Consider the following 23,693-nt stretch of genomic DNA (forward strand, 5'->3'; position numbering starts at 1 on the left):
AAAAAGAGCATAGTTTAGTTTGTTACGGAAGAACATGATGGCTAATAACTCGTCTGCACCACTTAGTTATGTATTGCTTACCTAATAACTATACAATAATTTCATCCGCTTGATCAATCCATTCCATGCACCTAATTCCTTTTATAAAAGACACATTGCCCATAACAATGGACCAAGTTCGTTATGCATGCAATTCTTTGCACATTCCATGCACCTATTTTTTTGGCCAAACATATATTTTGGTCCCTGCACTATCATTTTTTTCCAACTTAACTCCCTGAACTATAAAACATTTAAAATAAGTCTCTGCACTATTAAAAATCTCTGATTTAAGTCCCTTCGTGTCATTCCGTTAGAGAGTGAGATACAAAAACTTGACTCTGAAATTGGTTGTAGTTAAAATTTATGAAATTAAAATTTTGAGTCCCTACACTATAATTTTTTTGCCATTTGAGTCCTTACACTATAAATCTAACTTAAATTTTTAATTATTCAAAATAAATTAATTCAAAATAAATTTATTTATTTAAATTAAAATAAATATTTTTAAAAATATGATATTTTAAAGATTGCGAGGTACACGAACAGTTTTTTAATATATTTAATTTTTTATAAAAATTAAAAATTAATTGTAAAAAATTAAAAATTATTTTTATTTAATTAAATTAATAAATTTTAAATAATTAAAATTTTAAATTAAAATGAAAAATTTTTATTAATGATCGGAGATGATTCTAGCTTTGGAAATGCTAAAAAAATTTAATAACATTAAAAAAGAAAATAAAATAAAAATTTTATTAATATTATTTAAATTTTTTTTTTGGTAAATGATAGATGGATTAGCTCAACCACAAATGAGTGGAAGGCAAAAGGCAAACAAAAAATACACTAAAACATTAATTGTTAAAACAGAAAAAATCAACACATCGGAACACATCATTTCCGGAATAAGGGAATCCCGAGTTGTACGACTTGTAAAAATCCGTTGCCTTGCATATAGTCAAGAAAACCAAGGAATGAATATCCAACAAAACTTCATCAAAGGTCCTTTTGTTTCTTGCTTTCCAGAGATGCCAAACCCCAAAGAACCAAAACAGTTTCCAAAGGTTACGATGATTACCATTCGAAAGAGATAGCCAATCCACGAAAAAAATCTCAGTAGACTGCGGAGAAACCCAACAAATATTGCATTTATCTAAGAAACAAGACCAAAAATTCCATGCAAAGCGGCAATGGAGAATTATATGGATACTTGTTTCTTCTTCACCATACAAAAGGCAAAATGACTGATCCAAGCTCAAGACCCCTCTCCGGAATAAGGAAGCATTCGAAGAAATGCGATCCCTCGCTAATAACCAAATGAAGAACTGAATCCTAGGAGGCATGACTTCTTTCCAAACACGCTGAACCAGAAAAGAAGTAGCAGAAAAAGAAGATACAGACCTGAGGAACATCTGGCGTAAGGAAGCTGCTGAAAATGAACCAGTTTTGCCTCTCCACAGCAGAAGGTCGGGGGAATGCAGAGTTGTGATCAAAGGCAGCTGAAGCAACATGGAGGATAACCGGACCTGTTCGCCCACCCTAAGCCTCCGGTTCCATATAAAATGCGAATAAATCTGCTGATCATTATCAAAAAAAGAAGCAACAACATCATTCTTCTTCCTGCTAAGTTTAAACAAATCTGGAAATAAGATTTGGAGAGGAGCTGAAGTCCAGCAATCTTTCCAAAACCGAATGTCTGAGCCATTCCCCAAAATCATAGAAACCGAACCCTTGAAACAGTTCCATAAATCTTGATGTTTGATGCAAGATTTGTAAATACCTTTCCATATATGAGACAGATGAAGAATATTAACTTGATCCAGATCAGTCCAGGCACATATGGAAGAGCTGTTTGTAACTACTACAAACCAAAAAGAATTTGAATGCTTGTTTCCCTCCAAAAGCTTCCAAATCCATTTCATTAAAAGGCTATCATTTTTTATACGCAGAGAGGTAATATTAAGGCCTCCAGAAGAGAACGGTAAGCAAACATCAACCCAAGCTACTTTGCTAAAACCTTTGCAATTAGCATCTAATATTATTTAAATTATGTGATAAAAAGACTTAAAATTGATGTTTCTAATAGTGTAAGGACTCAATTTGGAAAACAATGATAGCGCATAGACCAAAATAGCATTTTTGATATGTAATTGTTAACGTCATCCACATTCCGTTAACTTGCGCAATGATAGGGACTTAAAATAGATATTTTTAATAGTGTAGGGACTTATTTTGAACGTTTTATAATTCGGGGACTTAAGTTGAAAAAGAGTAATAGTGCAGGGACCTAAATATATGTTTGGCCTATTTTTTTTCACTTATCTCAAAAGTTGTTGTTTAATAATATACGAAGTGATCACAATGTTTAATCAAAATATACCATGTAAGTTAATTTACATGAATTTTAAATTTTTGGGCCACATTGATAATCACATATAAATTATATATAAAAAAAGGGATCTGTAATTAAAAATGTGAAAAACTTTTTTTATAAAAATTGAGACTTCTCTCTCTTTGTTTATATATTTTTTGATTATGTCTTTTGTAAATAATATATTTATGATGGTTCAAAATCATTATATAGAAGAAGAGAGGACCAAAATTTTAATTTTAATTTTTATTTAGATTCAATCTAAAGTCCATCACATTAGAATTGTAATTGGAGAAGAACTTTTAATTAGACAACAATTCGAGAAAGGTAACTATTATTTTGAAAATTATCTTACAGTTTTCCACTCCGTTGTTAGAAATATTCATGAATATTTTCATCATAACAATAAGGCGCGCATAAAACTATTAAATTTTTCTTTAGCGGATTGTCATATAAGTGTCTTGATTAATCTAGTGTTTTTATAATAATTATTTTTTAAAAGTGCTTATTTATTTAAATAATAATTTTTAAAACAAATTTTTTAAAATAATCATTTTTTTTAAATAATTATTTTTTAAACAATTATTTTTTAAGTAACTATTTTTTAATAATTATTGTTTTTAATCAATTAATTTTTTAAATAAATAATTTTTTTTAAATTAATTAATTTATTATATATTTTTTTAAATAAATTACTTTAAAATTATTATTTTTAAATAATTAGCTATAAATTTGAAAATCCGTTGCTAATTAGCTACGAATTTTAAAATTAGCAAAAAAAATTAAAAGCCGTAGCTAATTAGCGACGGAGATAAAAATTTGTAGCTAATTATCAACAAATTTTGCAATCGTTGCTAAACTTTTTGTCAAAATATTTGGGCCCTGTTTCCCGCCAAAATAGCAACGGATCTGTCTGTAAATTTTTGCGTCTCATTTCCCCCCAAAATAGCAATAGATAATTTTTGACGGAAAGTTTCCCGCTTAGTTAGCGACGAATTGCTATTACGTTGGTAACTTAGTGATGGACAAATTCGTCGCTAATTAAAAATTTATGACAGATTTAAAATCCGTCTATAAAATTTGTTGGTAATTCGTTGTTTTCAGGCAATGAGTAAAGATGGTCATATGCAACATGATTCCTTACATGTACCAATTTGGCGAATCATGTACCAATTTGGCAACGACGAAAATGACTAGGCCATTAGCTAGAGTTTTTGTAATTAGTTCATATTATCTTAAAAAAGACAAATTTTATTGTCTTATATATATATAGAAGTCTACTAAGCACTTTTAAAAATGTCAAATACATGTATAAATGGGCATAAATTAATAATTTTGAGCTATCTTCAAAATGCATATTTTTAGTGTGTCTCTAAACAGAATTTGAAAGTAGTCATTGGGTAAATTTATTTGCAATCATATGATTCGTACCTCAGTGATTAATAACAAACTTTCTCTTCTACCATCTTATTTTAGTGATAACAATTTAAGATCCATGTATTTTGCTCTCTTAATCCAATCATATTTGAAAAATTAGATTGCGAAGTTATTTTTACAATTGATTGTCAAAGGCTTAGAGACCAAACTTAAGCGCCAAATTAAAAAACCAAATTTTATCAGTCATGTCGACACCTCTTTTTTGAATAGTGAAAAAAGCAATTGGGATATGAAACATTTAATGATGATTTTTTGAAAAAATATGTTTGGGTAACGAGTTATTGATCCAATTAATAAAATTCAAAGGACTAGATTGACATGTAGCGATAAATTTAAAAGAACTGAGTCGTAATTATCGCAAACTATCCATAAAAATTTAAAGAAATCATAGATAATTCAAGAAATCAAATTAATCCAAGAACCTTAGAGATTGAAGAAAATTACTCTCTTCATCCCATTTATTGTTCACACATATTAAGAAGAAGAAAATAATAATTTCTTGCTTTACCCTTATTAATGTGCTTTGGAACTTCTTGTTAATGTGTTTTACTATTAAGATAAAATAAAGGAAAATAACGAGAATTTATGTTAAAGAAGTACAATGAGACTTTTTGAATGGAACACAAATAAAAAAGACAAAGGGATTGTTTAAATGGGACAGAGAGAGTAGAACTTTAGACCACAACTAGGCCCTTTCTACACTTTTATTGACTAAAATGGTATTCTTATAAAAATATTACCATAATACTTAATTAAATAATTTATTTAAAATATTATATGATAATTAGGAGGAGAGTGATATGAGTAGAATTACTCCCATGATTGATATGTATTTTGATAAGTTATTCTTGCATTTGTTGCTTTCTTTCAAACATAATTATACTAGTATTTGTATGTTAAGCGTTTCAGGTACAATACAGGTCTATTTCACAAGTTTCAAGTCAATTAGAATCATTAAGGATCAAAATTGAGATATAGCGGAAAATTATGCGAAGAACCGGAGAAAATATGCACCGAGAGCAAAAGCGCTTACTTGTAATTCTTACCCCTTTGGATTAAGTGAAGATTTTGAAATACTATGAGATTTCTAATTATTTTAACACTACTAGAAATTCTGCTTTTAGCGATGGATTTTAAATATGTCGCTAATCTCATCAAATTATTGGCGGGATAAGCGACCGATTTTTCCCGTCAATTTTAATGACGGATTTAGTGACGGATTCAAAATTGGCGAAATAATTCTCGTCAATTTTAGAGACGAGTTTAGCAACGGATTTTATAATCTGTTGCTAAAATTTAATTAATTAAAAAAATATTTGAAAACATGCTTATTTTTAAAAAAAAAATTATTTATTTAAAAAATAAATATTAATTATTTTTATATAAAAAATTATTAAAAAAATAAATATTTATTATTAAACTATTTTTAAAAAAGTATATTGAAATAATTATTTAAAAATAATATTTTTTTAAATTGTTTAAAAAGAATATTTATGAAAAAATTAATTTTGTAACAAAATTAATTATTATGTTGCAATACATTTTATATAAAAATAATTATTATGAAAAATAATGAATTTAGAATGCGGGAATAAAATGTGAGAGTAAATATTTATTCTTTTTAGTTATATTTAACCATAAAACACATAGATATATAACAAAAATATGAGTTGGTTAAAATGGAGTTATGCGCGGGGAACTATAAGGTTAAAGAGATATGGTGGAGTAATGGGAGGATGGGTGACCTATTAGGAAGTTGGGAAGTCTGCAAAAATATTGAGTGGGTGACAGTGTGTGGACTACCGCAGGTGGGTTGTTGATGGTGGACGAACGTTTAAATGATATTTCATTTTACGATTTTAATTAAAAAAATTATTTTTTATTTTTTTATTTTTAAAAATTAGGGACGGATTTAAATCTGTTCCTAAATCCGTCGCTAAATTTTTAAAAACTGTCGCAAATTTTTTTGACCCGTCACAAATTTTGTTTACGACCAAATATATAGCGACTGCAGCGACAGAAAAATCCGTCGATAAATGGCTGTTTTTTTAGTAATGTAAATTGTTTATAAGAAATAAACTAGACAACCTAGGATTTTTAAGGGATCAAAAATAATCTCATTTGAATTTTTTTTACATAAGGTTGTAAAGTTTTGATATTCGTGATCGTATAAGAAAATAGGATACTCGAGCACCGTTAGTGTTGCTTAACGAACAAAAGTGCCAAAACCTGGTAGGGAGAAATGTTTTGCACCTTCTTGTCGTGTCGACCTTCACAGGATTAGATTATTTATGAAAATTTCATCGTTATTGCCATGATCCAAATATGGGGACCGTGACTAACGCTAAAAAATGAGTGTGAGCTCAAAAACCTGTAGCAAGCCTAACTAACCCTAGATCTTGCTATAAACATATAATGAATCCAAAAATGGAGATGGGGGTTTAACCTAGAGAAGATTCATCACTCCGGATGGACGGAGATAAGATTCTATATTATCTCGAATTGTTCTTGATGGATGATAAAATCTGCGCAGGTTTATATGGCTTAGAAAGTTGTTTCCGAGGAAAGTCATATTTATCAAGAATAAGAACTAAAAGATGAGGTCATATGATCATGACAACTAGTGTTTGATTTAACCTTGACACTAGTCGAGATCATAATCTTAGGTGAAGGGAATTTTGAGTGTACGGTAATTATGAACATTGGTTTATAAAGAATGCATCGAAACATTCATCTCTATTTGGGAGTCGTGATATGTTGCTAGACGTCACTCACGGTATACGAGAATTAATAATTAATGAGATTTAATTATTTAATATAAGAAAAGTGTTTCATATAGATACTAGCATATCTTGGAAAGTAATCTAAAATAAAAAAATAACTATAAATTAATAGGAATCTAATTATATTTATCCAAGTTAATGTGATTAGTTATTAGATAATGTCATGGTGATGATGTCATGTGATGATGTAATGTGATTATGTCATAAAATAAGGTCATGAGCTTATGTCATATATGTGATATCATATATGTGATGTTATAAATGTGATGTCACATATATGATGTCATTCTATGCAAGGTGTCATGTGGTGACAACAATTTTGCCTGGTGTGTGACGCTTTAGCATGTGAGGTGTTGGCATTTTAACACAAACTCTAGCTTATAAATAGAGCTTGTCTTTGCTCATTCTCTACACCACACACAACATACTACAACACCAAATTGTAGAGAAAGAAAGCTATAGTTAAAGGAGTTCAAGTAGTTGCTAATCACAGAAAAGCTTGGTGAATTTTTTCATACATCCGAGTAAAAACGTAATTGCGGCGAGAATTTGAGCATAGGGTTGCTCGGCAAGAGGAACTCTTACAGATTACTTCAAGGTGAAGATTCAATCGGACGCATATTCGTCTGGACAAGATTGAGGTCGCCGTACTTTTGAGACTACAAGAATAATTGACATATGTATTCTTCTTACGATTTCTAGATGCGTGCTTTAATTATTAAATGATACGACAATCCATTTGTTATTAATAATGATCAATTTATTGATCCGGATTGTTGGAATTTCGATTTTAAATTAAAATATAATTCAAACCCTTGTGTTCCGCTGCGCCAACATACCCATCACATGGGCATAATTCATATAAACCTATCAAAGCATATATCTTATTAGGTTCAGGGGCGGCTCACTTTGTCACACGGTCATGAGTTTTTTATAATTCTATAGCTTATACATCTTTTAACATTTTTAACTTTTAAATAATTTAAGAATATTTTGGAACTCTTTCTAAAATTTATTCATTTTTAAGTTATATGTCATTTATACTCCCACTTATTTTTTTGAACTTTTGTATTAATAATATAAAAAATATATTTAAAATTCCTTTAGAACTATTTTATTTGTCTGCTCGTGAATTTATTTGAACAATTCAAATATATTCAATTACATTTTAAATCCCTTTAAACTCTTCAAATATTATTCAAAAGTTATCAACGGGACTATTAGCGTGAAGGGGTAATGTGATACGTTTTCAAAATGTGAGGATCCTCGTTGCACCTTTCCGAACGTTTGGAACCTACTTCACCCATAGGCTAAACATTAGGGGGGTATTTGACCTTTTTTCTATAAATAAAAAGCGAACAAAATTTATATTTCAATTCAGTTTGGTTTGAAAAAGCGGTTTCGGTCGGTTCTTGCATACCCCTAATTGCAATAGCAGCCAATGCAGAGATGGCAAGACTATTAGCTCTCAAGTTCAGGATGAAAGTGGCTATAACTTCCGGCTTTAAAAAAGTGCTTATTTGAAACAAAGATTAAAGATTGTTATTGCAATTTTAACTATCCATCTCCAGTGGCGGACCCACAAAATTTTGTTAAGGCCGGTAAGATTGTACTGAAAATTTATATGATAGCCAAAATAATAAAAGATAAATTTTGAGGTAGTCAACAGTAAAAAATTTAAAACGAAAAAACTATACTATAAAACTAAATATTCATATTTTTCAAAGGTTTAAAATAATAAGGTGGTCAACTGCCCACCATGAGCTCTTCCTAGATCTGCCTCTGTCCATCCCATCTTTCTACTTATGTAAAGGCATAATCATTTAAAACTCCCCCGCCTTTAACCACTTTTGCAAATATACTTTGACGTAGGTATTTCTCCAATTTCACCCTAATTTGTCCTTTTATGTTTCAATTGTATCCCAAAGTATTAAATTGACATTTTTTTCACTTAGAAAAAAAGTTTAAAACAATCTATCATTTTTAGTCTGTATTTTAATTAGATTCTAATATTATTAATAATATAAAAAATAATAAATTATTTTAAACTTTTTTTATAAGTGAAAAGAGGTTAATTTAATGCTTTGGAGTACAATTGAAACATAAAAGGGCAAATTATGGTAAAATTGGACAGATTCCTACGTCAGGATAATATTTACAAAAGGGGATAAAGGTGGAGGAGTTTTGAGTAATTAATCCTTATGTAAATGTTATGAAGACAGATACACGTAATATTTTCACTAAAAAGAAGTTTGAATAGTTCAAAATCACAACTCCTAAAAGAAAGATACTACTCCGACTCGTGGGTAAAAATTGTCAAAATTAACCACCATAAGTGCAAAACCAAATTAATTTAGTGCAATATGTGTACTCTTCTTCTTTTTTTTCACAAATAATCCTGCAAATTAAATATTTTTACTGATCATATGGATAGTAAATATGGAAGAAATATGAGATGGTTTATTTTCTTACTGATAAATGTCTCTCTTCAAATTATATTAGTAGTGGGAGAAGGAGGCCAACACGTTGCAGAAGACCTTGAAGGGAAACCACCACTTATAAAGATGGCAATGGATACTCTTACTACATTGAGGAAATCTCATAAGAATTCTTGGGATAAAATCAAAGCCGTTATTCATGACTATCAATTGCAATTTTTTCCTCCAAATTTAGAGTAAGAACGTTAATTTACCTTTATTTTCTTGTGCTATAATGGTCCTATTTTATTTTATTTTGCTTTCTATCTAATCTAATCAAGCTTTTTTAATTCGATAATTATAACGTATTTTAAATTTTACTAGCGATTTTTTTCTATAGCATTGATTGATGAATTTGACGGAAGTTTTTTTATATTTCCATTTATTAAAGAAATATAATTTTTTTAAAAAAATTATCTTTATTTTTAAGATAAATAATTTTGTCATCTTTTTTAGAATACAGAGTGCAAAAATACAAAATATTGGAATTTTATTTGGAAAAATTTAAAACGTTGCGATTTAATAAGCTAATAATATGACTGTCACATATGCAAATAACGTCCGAAAAACGGTTTGGGCTATAAGATGTAAGAAATAGAAAGGTTGAGATTTCTTTCGTAATGTTTTAAATGTTAGGCTTAAATCGCAAAAAAAAGTGAAACATTGGTATTTGTTTTGCCAATTCCTCTTATTTCTATATAGAGAGTTTTTCAAAAATACCCATACTGTGTATAAATATTTTGAAAAATACGGTTTGACCAGTTTAGATTGATTTTTACGGTTTGACTTTTAAAAGTTGCAAAATTACACTTTTTGAGTTGAAAAATACGGTTTTTTATTTTAAAAAATTAGTAAGTTTACTATCGGGTTACTAATAGTTTATCAACAGTTTACAAACAAAAAATTTACTAACAGTTTACTAACAGTTTTGCTGACGGTTTTTATTTATAAAAATACGGTAAATCTCCTATCGGTTTACTAACAAAAAGTTTGCTATCAATTTACTAAATGTTTACTAACAGTTTACTTAAAAATCAAATTTACTATTAATTTATTTTTTAACCGTATAGTTAATTTATTAACCCTTTACTATCAGTTTACTATAAAATAAGTTAATTTACCATACGTTTATTAACAGTTTAATATATTTTTTTTAAATATAGTTAATCTATCAAATATAAAGTATAGTTAATTTATTAACGGTTTACTAACAGTTTTCTATCAGCTTACTAAAAGATAGATTAATTTACTAACTATAGACTAACAGTTTACTATCGTTTTTACTAAAATATAAATCAACTCTTAAAATTTATAAATAGAAAATAATATAAAAATTTAAAGCTATATACAACTTTAGTTAATAATATAAAAATTTATATATCAACTTTTAAAATTTATATCGTTTTGAATATGTACAACTTCAGTTAATTTGAATGTCAAACATGTGGCCAAGTTAGGATCTTCATGCATTGATCGCTAATAAAGGCGATTTGTGAAAAATAAAAATGGAAAATTTCAGTCGAGGTTGAAAATTACCATCCAAATAACATTGTCCATTATCAAGCATAACAATTTGTAGGCTCCTAAACATTACATAACTGCAATTATAATTCCTATTTATGGCTGCATATAAATATTATTTTGAAACCTATAAATTAGAAAGATAATTGAACAATTCATTATCTTTCACACTTCCCTTCCTCCCTTGGATCATTCACAACATAATCAAATTAACCAAATAGGTTTTTGAATTAGTTTCCACCGCCGCCACCACCTGCTTATTTTCAAGAACCAAACTTTACACCGCCACCTGTTTACTTTCAAGAAACAAACTTTGCACCACCACCGCCATTTCTTCGTGCGTCATTAACCAAAATCCTCTCAGATCTAAAATCTCTAAGTCTTCTACTTTTAGCAGCGATGGAACTGCTTCCTTCTTTGGCTTCCTAGCGCGGCGTGTTCTTTGTCTTCTCATGTATCTAATTAATTAAGCAGTGGAGCAAAATAAATTGAAACCGTAATTTCAGAATATAAAATTATGTCTACAAAGTGTTAAAGTATTTGTCAAAACGGACTAAACAAACCGTATTAGTCAAATTAAAATGGGCTGACACAGTGCAGGGCCTAATTTCCTCTTTTATATATTGGCACACTAGTGAGTCGAAACATTTTTAAAAATATAAAACACTAACAATGAAAAGGTCTAATGGCACCAAAAATCACCAACTTTCGCGTGTTTTGGTATTTAACATAATCTTTTTTCTTACATATTTAACATTATATATCACATTTTGGCTTATAAGACTGCGAGACTGTTTTAGATGTAAAACGACGCCGTTTTCAATGTAAAATGACACTATTTTTCAAAAAAAAAAACACAACCGTGTTAAATATGCCATAAAATAATAGATAATGTTAAATATGCCAAAAAAATTATGTTCAATACCAAAAACACACAAAAATTTGTAATTTTTGGTGCAATTAAACCTAACAAAAATCAGACAAGACACCACTAATTTAATTTTTTTTGTTTCATAATTTTATATAAAAAAATAGGATTGGGATTCCCTCAAGTTCAAAATAAACTTGAGGGGTCATGTTCACGATCTACACCGTTTATTACAAAATGAACGGCGTAGATCAAAAAAGCATAATTTTAATCAAATTAATCTACACCGTTCATTACTAAATGAACGGTGTAAATCGTGAACATGACCCCCTCAAGTTCATTTGAACTTGAGAGAATCCCAATCCAAAAAAATATACTAGCGCTTTAATTCTAGTAATTGATCTAAAATGGTATAAACGTTGGGCAGCAAACTGCTTAGGTCGTGAATTCAATTGCGCTTTTCTTTACTGATTATCAAAAAAAGAAACATTAAAATATCATGTGACATGATGTCAAATGTGATATTTTAAAAAAGAATAGATATTTTGATTAGATTTGCAAAAAGTCAAAATAACAGTTCGAATTCTATATTTATTATACTTTTTCTTTTCGAGTAAAATTATTTTATTTATTTATTATCCGTCAGTTATTCTTACAATTACTGATGTTCATGGGAATATAATGACACTAAAAAAATGGAAAAATCATATAAAAATGTGATTTGAATTTGTTTGGATCAGTTTCAGAGGTGAAGGTGGAGATATAAGTGGAGAAGGGATGAAGGAGGCAGCGGGCAAAACCTTTGAAGTGGGCAAAACAACGGCAGAAGAATCTGCTAAATCGGCTGCCAAAGTTGTAGGAGAAGCAGTTCACAAGGTCAAAGATAAATTATCAAATGATGATGAGCTCTAAAAAATTAATCTAATTTTTAATTTTTAATTTTTCTGGCTTTTTAATTGTATTTTAGGGCTCTGGCAAAAAAATTTGTATTTTAGAGCATTATATCATATTATTATATGATTTCCAGTCATGTCAGTTGAAAATAATGCGAAGAATGATGTTACTGATGTTATACTATTTCCCTTTATTTACTTTCTTTTATTTTATTATGAATTTCAATATGAACATTTGTTACATTTTATTTTAATATAGTTTAAATAGTTATGCTCAATATAGTCCAAATTTGAACATGTAATAAAAAAAGGCCTAATCACTCAAAAACCCCTCACCTTTAATTTTTTTTTCAATTCCACCCTGACGTTGAAAATTTGCCAATTTTACCCACTTTTGAATTTTCCGTTTTCAATTGTACCCCAATATTTTAATTTTTGTTCATTTTTTTACTTAAATGATGAAATCATTCAATTAATTAAGTCTAAACATGAAATTAAATTCTTTTTCATTCAAAAAAGTACAAATAAGTTCTTTATTTTTAAAAACTAACTAAAACCAATAATCAAATGAACACTAATTTAAATTCTTAATTAATTTAACTAAATTTAAATAAATTTTAAAAATATACAATTAATATATGCGAGACATGGAGAATGTTTTAAACAAATTTCCAAGTGCAAAAGACGTTAATTTAATTTTTCAGGGTACAATTGAAACACAAAAATGCAAAATAGGGTAAAATTGACAAATTTTCAACGTCAGGGTATGATTGAAAAGGGGCTGAAAGGTCGGGGTTTTTTAAGACATTAGGCCATAAAAAAACCATCAATTTCGACAATGCTTTAGAAAACACCAACGATATAAAAATTAATAACAATATGAAGATTAATAATACCTGAAAGTATAAATAAGAGAAATATAATTTAATCTATGTTTTTAAATAAATGTATTTTAATATCTTTTAATTTTTTTTAGTATCAATTGTTGGAGTTAGCCTAAGCAACCCTTTTATTTTTTTATGGTTTAAAGATTTTTTTTAAAAGAAAAATAAGTTTAAGGAGCAATATGGCATCGCTTTTGACAATTAAATAAGTGTTTATATCATACAAGATTATGTCATGTAATATTTATAACAAGTAAATAAATACATTTATAATACAAATCTATAATTAATTATTACTTATTTTTTTACTATTAATCCTTCCGATATGTCTAACCCTTCATTTGTTTGTTGCATGAATTAGACACTTTTGAACTTTTAAAAGACGGAACAGAGGTGTTAATAGAGGTTTGATCAAACGCGAGAACTTAGTTAGTTTTACCTAATTACAATGGAATTTTAGTAATTATCCCTAACTTATATAGGCATAAAATTCTGCTTATTAACATCTTATCTCATATTTCACATTATAGGACATTCAATGTAACGTTAGATAACCAAATGGTGAACATCTATAATTTCACTATAAAACAGATCAAGCTTCTATTTTCATAAGAGTGAGATCATTTCAGTGAAAATGGTTGCATTAATCAATCAATCAATATACATGTATTATGTGATTCAACTGTAACCCAAAACCCCTTACAGCCGTATATTGAAAAGAATCGGGCGGATAGGTTCACAAACAAAATAGCAAGGAAAGAATACAAACATTGAATGGCAGTCTGTGCAGCAGCAATCTGAGGCAAAGATCGTCACACATTAATATCCAAGCGCTTTGATCTGGCACTATTGTTTATTTCTTGGATATCACTAAGGGAAAATCTCGGAAAGCTGTAACTCTCGGTGACTGAAACTGGTTGTTGGGGATACAGAGTCGGAGGTGGTGTGAGATTGCGTTGAGCAGGCAGAGGAGGAAGCATGTTGTATTTGTATGAATCACCACCTGTTAAACTGCAATTATCAGAATACAAAATTGTGAATGTTCAACGATCACATACCGTATCAGCAAAGCACGGTCCATAAGGTAGATATTTGACGTCACATACCGTGTACTTTTGTAGAACGGATCTTCGTCACTTATATTCTCATCCAAACGCTGGACAGGTCTCTGAACAGGAGAAGCAGCCCATGGACTTGGTGCAGTTAGCTCATCGGAAAAGTATCTTCTCCGGATCAACTGAATAAAGCAGTCCAATTAAAGTCAGCATATCAGTATGAAATTAACACAACATACAGAGAAGTAAAATAAGAAATGTGAGTACGGACTGTACGAAAAAACTTTGTCAAAGCTTCCTTGTCGTATCTTGCTTCTTTAGCAGCCTGTGCAAATAAAACAGGCAGTCATATTCAGAACATGTTTAGGAATTGGTTGACCACAGATTTAATTAGCTTAAATCCAACATAATAGATATAGATATTACTCCAGCGTCATCAGCCGAAATAGATATATTCTAGAATCTAGATACTAAAGCCCACCTTATTCTCAAAATTACACGTAAAATAAAGAAGTTTCAAACATAATAGACCCATAGTTTTCTTAACAAGAGTATTTGACATTTGTCAAAGACCGAATCCAGATAAAAGAAACATACAAATAGAAGAAACGAAAAGTGTTTCCATCACAAGAAACTTGCAAAAAAGGCTTAAGCATCTTCTATAACAGACAGTGTACGTAAAAACATCATGAATTTGTTTTTCTGTACCAGTGACCAAACTATATCTAAATTTGCAAAATCCATTACCTACACGCCAATGACTAATAAATTAGATTTTTGAAACATTCAGAAGTAATCCAAAGAGCATTAATCTCAATAACTTTCAGGATAACAAGATTAATGATCCATTAACGTGTCACATTTCTCGCATTCACAACACCATCTACATTCTTCAACAAAAAGAAATACCATATATCAATGACTTGCAATAGACTCCAGGATATAAATATCCTATTTGTTTTCAGAAAAAATGCTAAATTATTTTTGAGAAAGTTTACTGAAGCCCCATTGAAAGTTGTCCTTACCAGACACTTTGGTTCTCCATTACCATTATTACAATAATAGAAAATTTATCTGAAAGATTCATTATACTGATACATTTCAGTCTTTGATTATAAAGGTATGTACTTTGCACAGCACTACAAGCTTTCGCCTATGGAATTAAATTGCAAGATAGTCCCTGAAATTTATATTTTTATGGAACTGAAGTCATTGAGTTGTCTTTGATAAATCAAAATAACGCACTATCCCTGATTGCAGTAGGAGACTAGGAGTTAATTTGAAGATTTTGAAGTGGTAGAGATTATAGCGTTTTTGAGGTCAAACCTAAAGTGGCTTTGTAACTTACCTTACTTTAATAAAGTTAAATGTATCAAAGGGCATAAGATGCAGTTTGAACAAAGATTAGGTTCCCTAAAGACTGTTGATAGTGTTTTTTCCTAGTCATCCATCCCTATGTTGCACACAAATTTGTCAAGTTGAGTCTTATGTTTCGGAATTTCATTTCTATTTTAGGCAACAGTTTTGAAACTTCAAAATTTTACATTATAACCCACTCTTGCAAAAATATACTGTTTCACTGTTTTTCATTTTAACATTTCCTGTTTCCGTCTCCATGCAACATAGATCCCTCCAAATTACAACATAAGAAGGTTCTTCTACTTACATGGCTAAAAAATGACAACTATGATTGCCTGAACTGTCTATGTAGGCCTCCCTTACTCTCTTGTATTTCATCTACTCATGTTTATTTCTCCCATATCAAAATTCAATGAGTAAAAGCAACAGAAGGAAAAGACCAGAGATGATGCAGACAAAGGAGTCCAACACCCTCAGTAAAAGTAAGTAGAAAGACAAAAGGAGAGAGAAGGAAAAGGATAACATGAACTGCAAGACTCCCTAGCTGCATAAAGAGAAAGGAGAATGGTAGAATTTGAAGATGCTAATGTAATGAGACATAAAGAGAATAAACACAGGGAGAAGACGAAATGACAAAAATCTTGCAAATAAAAATCAAATCCTAACAAGATTAAACCATGGGATAACTTGCACCTCAAAATCTCCTCAAATAAAAAAACTGTACTACGATGTTCCCTGATGTGTCCCTCTTCAGTCCACATTACAACAATGCCTGAAATCAGTTAGACTTACTTCATCTAATACAGAAACAATTATGATTAATAGATCCTGAATGACTGATATTTTCATCCCATGCGAAGAAAGAAATCCTACATCATGTTTTCTTTCTTGTACGAGATATAGCATTGCAATTCCCAATGAACTGCCACAATTGATAATCCTATAGCAAGAGTCAGCATATGTGACCTAAAACAAATGGATCATATGTGTATTTCAACACAAAATTCAGAGTAACTTAAGAAACAAAGGAGATAAGTGGGAAATCGACATGACACAATATGCAGAGAAGATAGGAAGATGTTAGTAGAATTCCTAAGGAAACATGTTCTTCTGCTTCTTCTTTTTTTTGAGATAGTTGAGACATTAATTTTATTAATCAATAAAATTACTAGTCCTAAAGATGAACCAAGACGAGAATTTAAACGACAGAACTAAGCTGGAGTTAAATGTTGTAAAACAGGATTTAGCAGCTCTGAGCCTTTCTGCAGAGATAGCCCTCTACACAAGTATAATGGACTAAAATGATCAAAATTGCCAATGCCACCCAGGTAAATTGGAATTAGGGTTCAGTTGACTTAAGTCGAACAGCCGGGTTAAACAAAATGAACTCCTCCATAGTTGTTCGACCAATGTATGAGGAATGCCAAACACAGCAGCCAAAATGAAGATAAAATATAAGAAATTCTGAGCAATTGATGAAAACATAGAGAAAAGCATACTAATCAGGTGACCGTGGATTGGTAGTCCTACAGTTGGAGATCTAGTATGCAATGGGATTCCTTAAAAATTGGGGACCTATGGCTTTTTAAGATTTTCTAGCACTTTTTGTTTTGCATACAAGATCTCTTGAGTTGACAATCAGGTCAAGTAAATTGAACAAACACCAAAACCATCAGAAAAAGATAAAAAAAGTCGACATCAGAAAGAAACTTAGGCATTAACTTGCTTCAAACAATAATACCTAACAAATTAATACATCATCCAGAAATTGACGCGCAAAAACACACACACTTTGATACTAATGAATACTACTAATCAATCAAAAATAAAAGAAACCAAGTTAATAATTAAGTTTAGATGCTCACTGCAATAAGGCCTCCACTGCCAGGAAAACTCTCGGTTAATGGAAGTTCCTCACTGGATGGAAGCAACCCTTGTTTTTCGACCCACTGGCGAGCTACATCAACAAGATTGCCACTACTTCCTTTTGTTCCCTCTTTTGCTGCAACATCAGCTTTGTTCCCAATAACAATATATGGAACTGGAATACCGCCTGAACTCCCAGAACCAAGAGGAGCTGAAAATGACCCATTTGCAGCAATCTCTGTTGCCCATTTTTGCAAGCTTGTTTTTGTCCTTCTCTGTGAGAGATCATGGACAAAAATAACCCCTGACGAATATTAAATAAATAGTAAGTAATAGTAGTAGATGGAAAATCTTGCAAAGGGGTGCATCACAATAGTTCTTACAAAAAGTGGCTAATTGCTTTCGAGAAGGGGCATGGACTCCAAGGGTCATTGTAACAAAAGTTAAAGTAATATTATTTTACCAATAAAAGGGAAAGAGAAGTAGAAAACGTTTAGCTGCTTGCGTTCCAAACACTTTATGAAATGTAACTTCCTCCGTTGACGATAAAAAGATTAAACACCAAACTGAATGGATGATTTATTAACACACTTCATGTAAAACAAGGAAGAACTCTCGTAACTATCTTCTAAAGTAAGCTATTGAAAAAATACACAGAAACATTTTCTACATCTAATCTCAATAAGTTAGAAAGTGAGCACAACTTCATAAGTGATGGCACTTGCAGGAAAAGAATAGGACATCCGACGGCGGGAATAATTTTCAAAAGACTAATAGTTAGGTGGTCCCAAGCATGAGAACATCAAAAAACTCTGTTCTATTTGGAAACTCCCATAACCCATATGGAAGTGATGCAACCACTGTCACAACAGAGGAAACTCTTAACAAAGTTGAATTGGGGAATGATTAAAAGAAGAAGGTTTCTAATGTAAGTTCTGCAAAATAACTTGAAGTTGGAGAGTAAAACAAAATCAGCACTTACCATTTATTTGAGAGTAGAACAGAGATCGGCAATCTTTATATCGATCATGACCTGACACATCCCATAGTTCGACAAAGAAATCTCTCTCAGCATCACCCTTAATGCTGTTGGAAGAACTACCAGAACTACCATAAGCAATGTGCTGCACAGAAACAACAGTAAGTACTTAAGGAAGACATCAACCCCCAAACCCGTTCCCCAACTACCATCAAATAAAAAGTTAAATTCTGAATCTACCTTCACACCAACTGTACATCCAATTGTCTGGGAAGGGCGAGCAGTAGAAGAACCTTTAACGATCAGATGAACAAGAGAAGTTTTCCCAACACCTAGTTAGCATTAAGTTTAGAAACTAAAGTTAAATTTCATACGTTGGAACACAATATGAGGAACAAAACAAAATACATTTATACATTCAAGCATAAGTAACAAAGGAAAAAACATGTAATAATTATCACAGCGATCGTGCTTCTATATCATGATTATAGAAGATGTCTTAGACTTGCAAATTGTTGGCCCATTGAAAATTGAATAAATAACCATTCTGTATATTGCCTGATTCTACAGCAAAACACGCTGCCTTTTAATTCTCCTCAGATTAATAATTCCATGTAAATGATGTACAGAGTATAAATCTTCACCATCACGTGATCTCATCTAGGTAGCATAGACAATTCATTCAATTAAAGTATTCCATTTCGGAAATGTTTTGGACACAGGCATTTCGGACACTTGACGTTTCGGACAAGAAACTTCATTTTTGACATAGGAAACCTCAAAATAACTCTGTTTTTCTGTGTCCGTGTCCAATTGCCGTGTCCGTGTCCGTGCTGCCTAAGATGTCATAGATAATCTACCATCTTCTATCAGAGCCCATTAACCCTCTATGTCCCTCTAAAGACTATTAACACAGTCAATATGAATTCTACACTTCATAAATAATTATCTATGATAAGATTACCGGTAACAAACGATACTTCTTTTCAGTAGAACAAAACCATCATCTAGCATTAGTGAACTTATCCTACATGTTTCTATCTACAAATGGATCATCTCATATTCCATACATTTTTACACAGTACATAATTAAGCTATAACCATCCTACAAGCATGAACAGGATTACAATTTACAAACCAAAAGCAAACTCAAAAATAAACTGAAACCCAATTGAATCGACACCAAAAAATACCTGAATCACCAACAACAAGAACACGAACCTGCCCGCAGGGGGGACCGCCATTCTGGTCCTTAATGTCCCTCTCACGGTCCCGCCAAAACATTTTCTTTTACTCCAGTAACCAAAACAATCAGAAAAAACGCTCCACAACTCCAAATGAATCAGCAAAATACAGTAACTTATTATCACACCAATCAAGTCCCATCAACAACACTCAACATAATCTCCAAATGGGTACTCTCCAATTCAATCCAACATCCATATCACAATGGAATCCAACCAAGATCTAAGCTTAAACCGAATATACCAAGAACTGCTATTATCTTGAAGAGCTCGGTTGAGAGATCTGAACAGTAAGGTTAGAAAAATTGGGGTTTGAGAAGTGATTGATTGTGTAAGAGAAATAATGCGTAGAAATGAAATGCGATTTGAATTGGAGATGATTAGTAGAGAGTTTATTACTGAAATATGGGAGAATGTTAAAAATGGTGCCCACCGCCGTTGGAAAGTGTTCGCCACGCGGTTGTATTTTTTGGCATGTTAATTTGAGGACTTAACTAGCAATTTGACCGTTTTAAAATACTCCCTCCGTCCCGTTTAAGAAGGGACATATCTCAATTTTTTTTGTCCCACTTAAGAAGGCCAATTCATGATTTTTGTGCCATTTTATAAGGAATTCTCTCTTATACCCTCATTTCTCTTTCTATAATTAAAGTTAATACTCTACACACAAATTACAAGACAATAATTAATAGGGGTAAAATAAGAAAAGCCAAGAGTAATTATTATTTTCTTAATATATGTGCATAAGGGCTATGTCCCTTCTTAAGTGGGACGGAGGGAGTATAAGTTATGAACAAAAGATCAATTTACCCCTCAACTTGTAACAAAGTATCAAAAATGTCCAAATTAGCAGACGCATGGTCAGTCTTCAAGAAAAACAGACTGAGATAGAGGACCAGACGGTGAATTTTAGGTGGTGGAGGAGGAGAGACGGTGATAGTGAAGGAAAATAAAAACCTATGAATTTATCCATTTAGAATTTAGGTTAATTAAGATTAGTTTAATTAGAATTATTTATGAGTAATTAGAATAAATTATAATTTTTAAGGTTAGTTACATATAAAATTACGATCTTTATACTGGTTTACGAAAAGAGCATAACTTTTAAAATATGGCAATTGGAGGCACAACCTTTCGTTTATTTTCAAATAAACATTTGGAATATTTTTCGGTGAAATATTGACGACTTGAACACTCAATGGGACTGCCACGTGTCTTGCCACATCAGTGAAAACACCCCTAGTATTGAATTTAAAATAAATGAAAGGTTGTGTCTTTAATTGTCACGTTTTAAAAGTCATGTTTTTTTTCATGAATCAGTGCAAAGGTCGTGATTTTATACGTAATTAACCCGAATTTTTATTAACTTCACTCTCCAATTGAGGTGCCACATCAGTATAGGGGGGTTTCTAATACGGTTTTGACAAATTTGAAATAAAAGTGATATCGTTTTTCTAATTTAAACTTTTTTGATACTCTATTACAAGTTGAGGGGTTTAAATGATCCTTTATTCTATAAATTACGGTCAATTACTCCCTTTTTTGCAAATGAATTTGCAAATTGGGAGAGAAAATTTTGAATTGATGAGGAAAATTGTAAAAATGAACTTAAATGATCATAACTACCATCTTTAGGATTAATTTGTCCACAAAGTTACAAATCACTATTTAAGTCACAATTTTAGCTTTTATGAACAATTTTGTTTTTTTATTTTACAAAATTGAAGAAGGGACGATGACAAAAGTACCTAAAATTTTAAAAATATTTACAAAAATACTTGTAAACTTTTTTATTTACAAAAATATCGATTGATTTAAAATTAATTACAAAACTACCAAAAAATGAATTATTTACAGAAGTACGATGTGTATAATATCAGTATAATTATAGTATAATTTCAGTATATTAAAACTATAAATCAGAAATTTAAAAATAGTACTCCCTCCGTCCCAATAGAGTTGTCCACTTTGTCTTTATCACACAGTTTAAGAAAAGTAATTATTGCTTATGGATTTTATAAAATTTTTCTTATTTTTTTTGTTATACCCCTAATTAATATAGGGTCCACTTGCAATTTACTTTCAAAAGACTCATTAGTGAATTTTAAATAGGGGTAATATAAGATTTTGAGTGTAAAAGTTAGTTAATTTTTGAAAGTGGACAAGAGTTTTGGGACAAAAAAATTTCTCAAAGTGGACAACTCTATTGGGACGGAGGGAGTATTTGGTTTATTATTTGTATAATCTCAGTATATTTTCGATATATCGATAATAATTTTTTATATACATTTTCTAGTTGATAACATGTATATTTTTTTTATATGTACTTTTCACTATAGTTGGTAATGAACTAGAGAATTTGTATATTGTTGGTATAATTTTAGTATATTGCTAGTTTAATTTTTAGTATACGATGTGGTGTGATGTTGGTGTAATTTTTATCTAATAATAAAATTTTATTATATTTTGATGTGTATACTCTTGGTATATTGTTGGTATAATTTTGATATATTATTAATTTTATTTTTAGTATACGATTTGATATAATTTTGATAAATTTTTATTTAATATTAATAAAATCTCAGTATGCATAATGTTGGTATATTGTTAATATAATGTTAGTTTATTAGTATACTGACATTATACTAACAGTATACACCGCATGTTTGTAATTATTATTTTTTTTGGCACTTTTGTAATTATTTTTAAATCAACTAGGATTTTTGTAAATGAAAAAAGTCAATATGTAGTTTTGTAATTATTTTCATTTTTTTTTGGTAAATGGTGTAATTTCCTCATTAAAGGATGGACTCGCATCGTCTCATAGACAATATAGAAAAAATACAAATCTTAAAAAATCTGATTTATTTAGATAACATGAGATCATTTATAAAAAAAAATTGTCTTTATTAATTGTAGTTATTGTTTTTATTTAATCATTAAAAAATATATCTTTTCAACTTTTTTATTCAAATTTTTAAAATTGTCAATTTTAGCCAATTTTCAGCTTCAATTTTAGCTAATTGTTTAAATTTTAGTGAAAAAAATTTTAATCATATCTAAATTTTTTAATAGTAAGAAGACAGATTAAAACAGTATAAAGAAATATAAAAGACATATTTGAGCTTTTATCCATCCCAATTTAAAAAAAATGACTACAAATTGAGATTGAAAATTGAGATATTGGCTAAAATTGACGATTTTAAAAGTTTGAGCAATAAAATTTTTAAAAGGTAGGATATTTTTAGATGAGTAGGCCTAATATTTTTATCTTTAAGTATCTTTTACTTTATTGTTTATGCATACAACTATAATTAATATTTATATATAAAAAAAAAATAAACATTTAAGTAGTACATAATCATCTAAAATTTATGGTAAAAAAATAAAAATAGTTGAAAAGTTGAGCAAGCGGTTTGTAAATCCGATGTGCTTGGTTTTGCTCTACCTTATGACAACTTGGTAACCTGGACTGGAATGGAATTGCCACCTAGGGACACCCTTTATACCGACTAATGTACCTCACTCACTTACCAATACATAAGACAACGTGCATTGAAACAAAAGGTTCGAGTTTGTGGACACAAATAACTCTTGTGATTTTCCAGTTTATTAATCTATTTATCAGTACACCCTAAATATAAATATCATATCATACAACCAACATCAAATATAATCTCTAATCACAATAAAATCGATAAAATTGGAAAGAAAGAAATACTAAAAATAAATTGAAAATAAGTGGAAAGCTGGCATCCATGCATCCATGCAATAGAAATTGCATATGACTCCCAACGACCGATCATGGCAAGAAATGAACATATTTTCTTAAACAAGAATATAATCCTAGAGTTTTTAGCAAATAGCACATTTCATTGACTATACTCTAATGGTAAAACTCATATGAGGACCTT

General features: G+C 30.2%; 2 protein-coding genes across 3 annotated transcripts; one reads left to right on the forward strand and one right to left on the reverse strand.

Moving 5' to 3' along the window:
* The first annotated feature begins 9,004 nt into the window (after nucleotides 1-9,004).
* LOC126657515 (uncharacterized) lies at nucleotides 9,005-12,565 on the forward strand. The gene is made up of 2 exons (XM_050352219.2): nucleotides 9,005-9,307; nucleotides 12,240-12,565. Exons 1-2 carry the CDS (start codon nucleotides 9,060-9,062, stop codon nucleotides 12,409-12,411), a joined length of 420 nt encoding a protein of 139 aa, XP_050208176.1. The 5' UTR covers nucleotides 9,005-9,059; the 3' UTR covers nucleotides 12,412-12,565.
* Nucleotides 12,566-13,899: 1,334 nt separating this feature from the next.
* LOC126656658 (small GTPase LIP1) lies at nucleotides 13,900-20,239 on the reverse strand. Of its 2 annotated transcripts, none has more exons than XM_050351267.2 (7): nucleotides 19,729-20,235; nucleotides 18,776-18,867; nucleotides 18,539-18,680; nucleotides 17,556-17,860; nucleotides 14,603-14,656; nucleotides 14,383-14,513; nucleotides 13,900-14,287 (listed from the first exon to the last, which is right to left on the reverse strand). In XM_050351267.2, exons 1-7 carry the CDS (start codon nucleotides 19,817-19,819, stop codon nucleotides 14,089-14,091), a joined length of 1,014 nt encoding a protein of 337 aa, XP_050207224.1. In that variant the 5' UTR covers nucleotides 19,820-20,235; the 3' UTR covers nucleotides 13,900-14,088. The 2 variants fall into 2 exon arrangements, with proteins under 2 accessions (XP_050207224.1, XP_050207225.1); XM_050351268.2 differs by having other exon boundaries at nucleotides 14,140-14,279; nucleotides 19,729-20,239.
* Nucleotides 20,240-23,693: the final 3,454 nt, after the last annotated feature.

Source organism: Mercurialis annua, linkage group LG7 (genome assembly GCF_937616625.2).
Source record: "Mercurialis annua linkage group LG7, ddMerAnnu1.2, whole genome shotgun sequence".
Taxonomy (NCBI): Eukaryota; Viridiplantae; Streptophyta; class Magnoliopsida; order Malpighiales; family Euphorbiaceae; genus Mercurialis; species Mercurialis annua.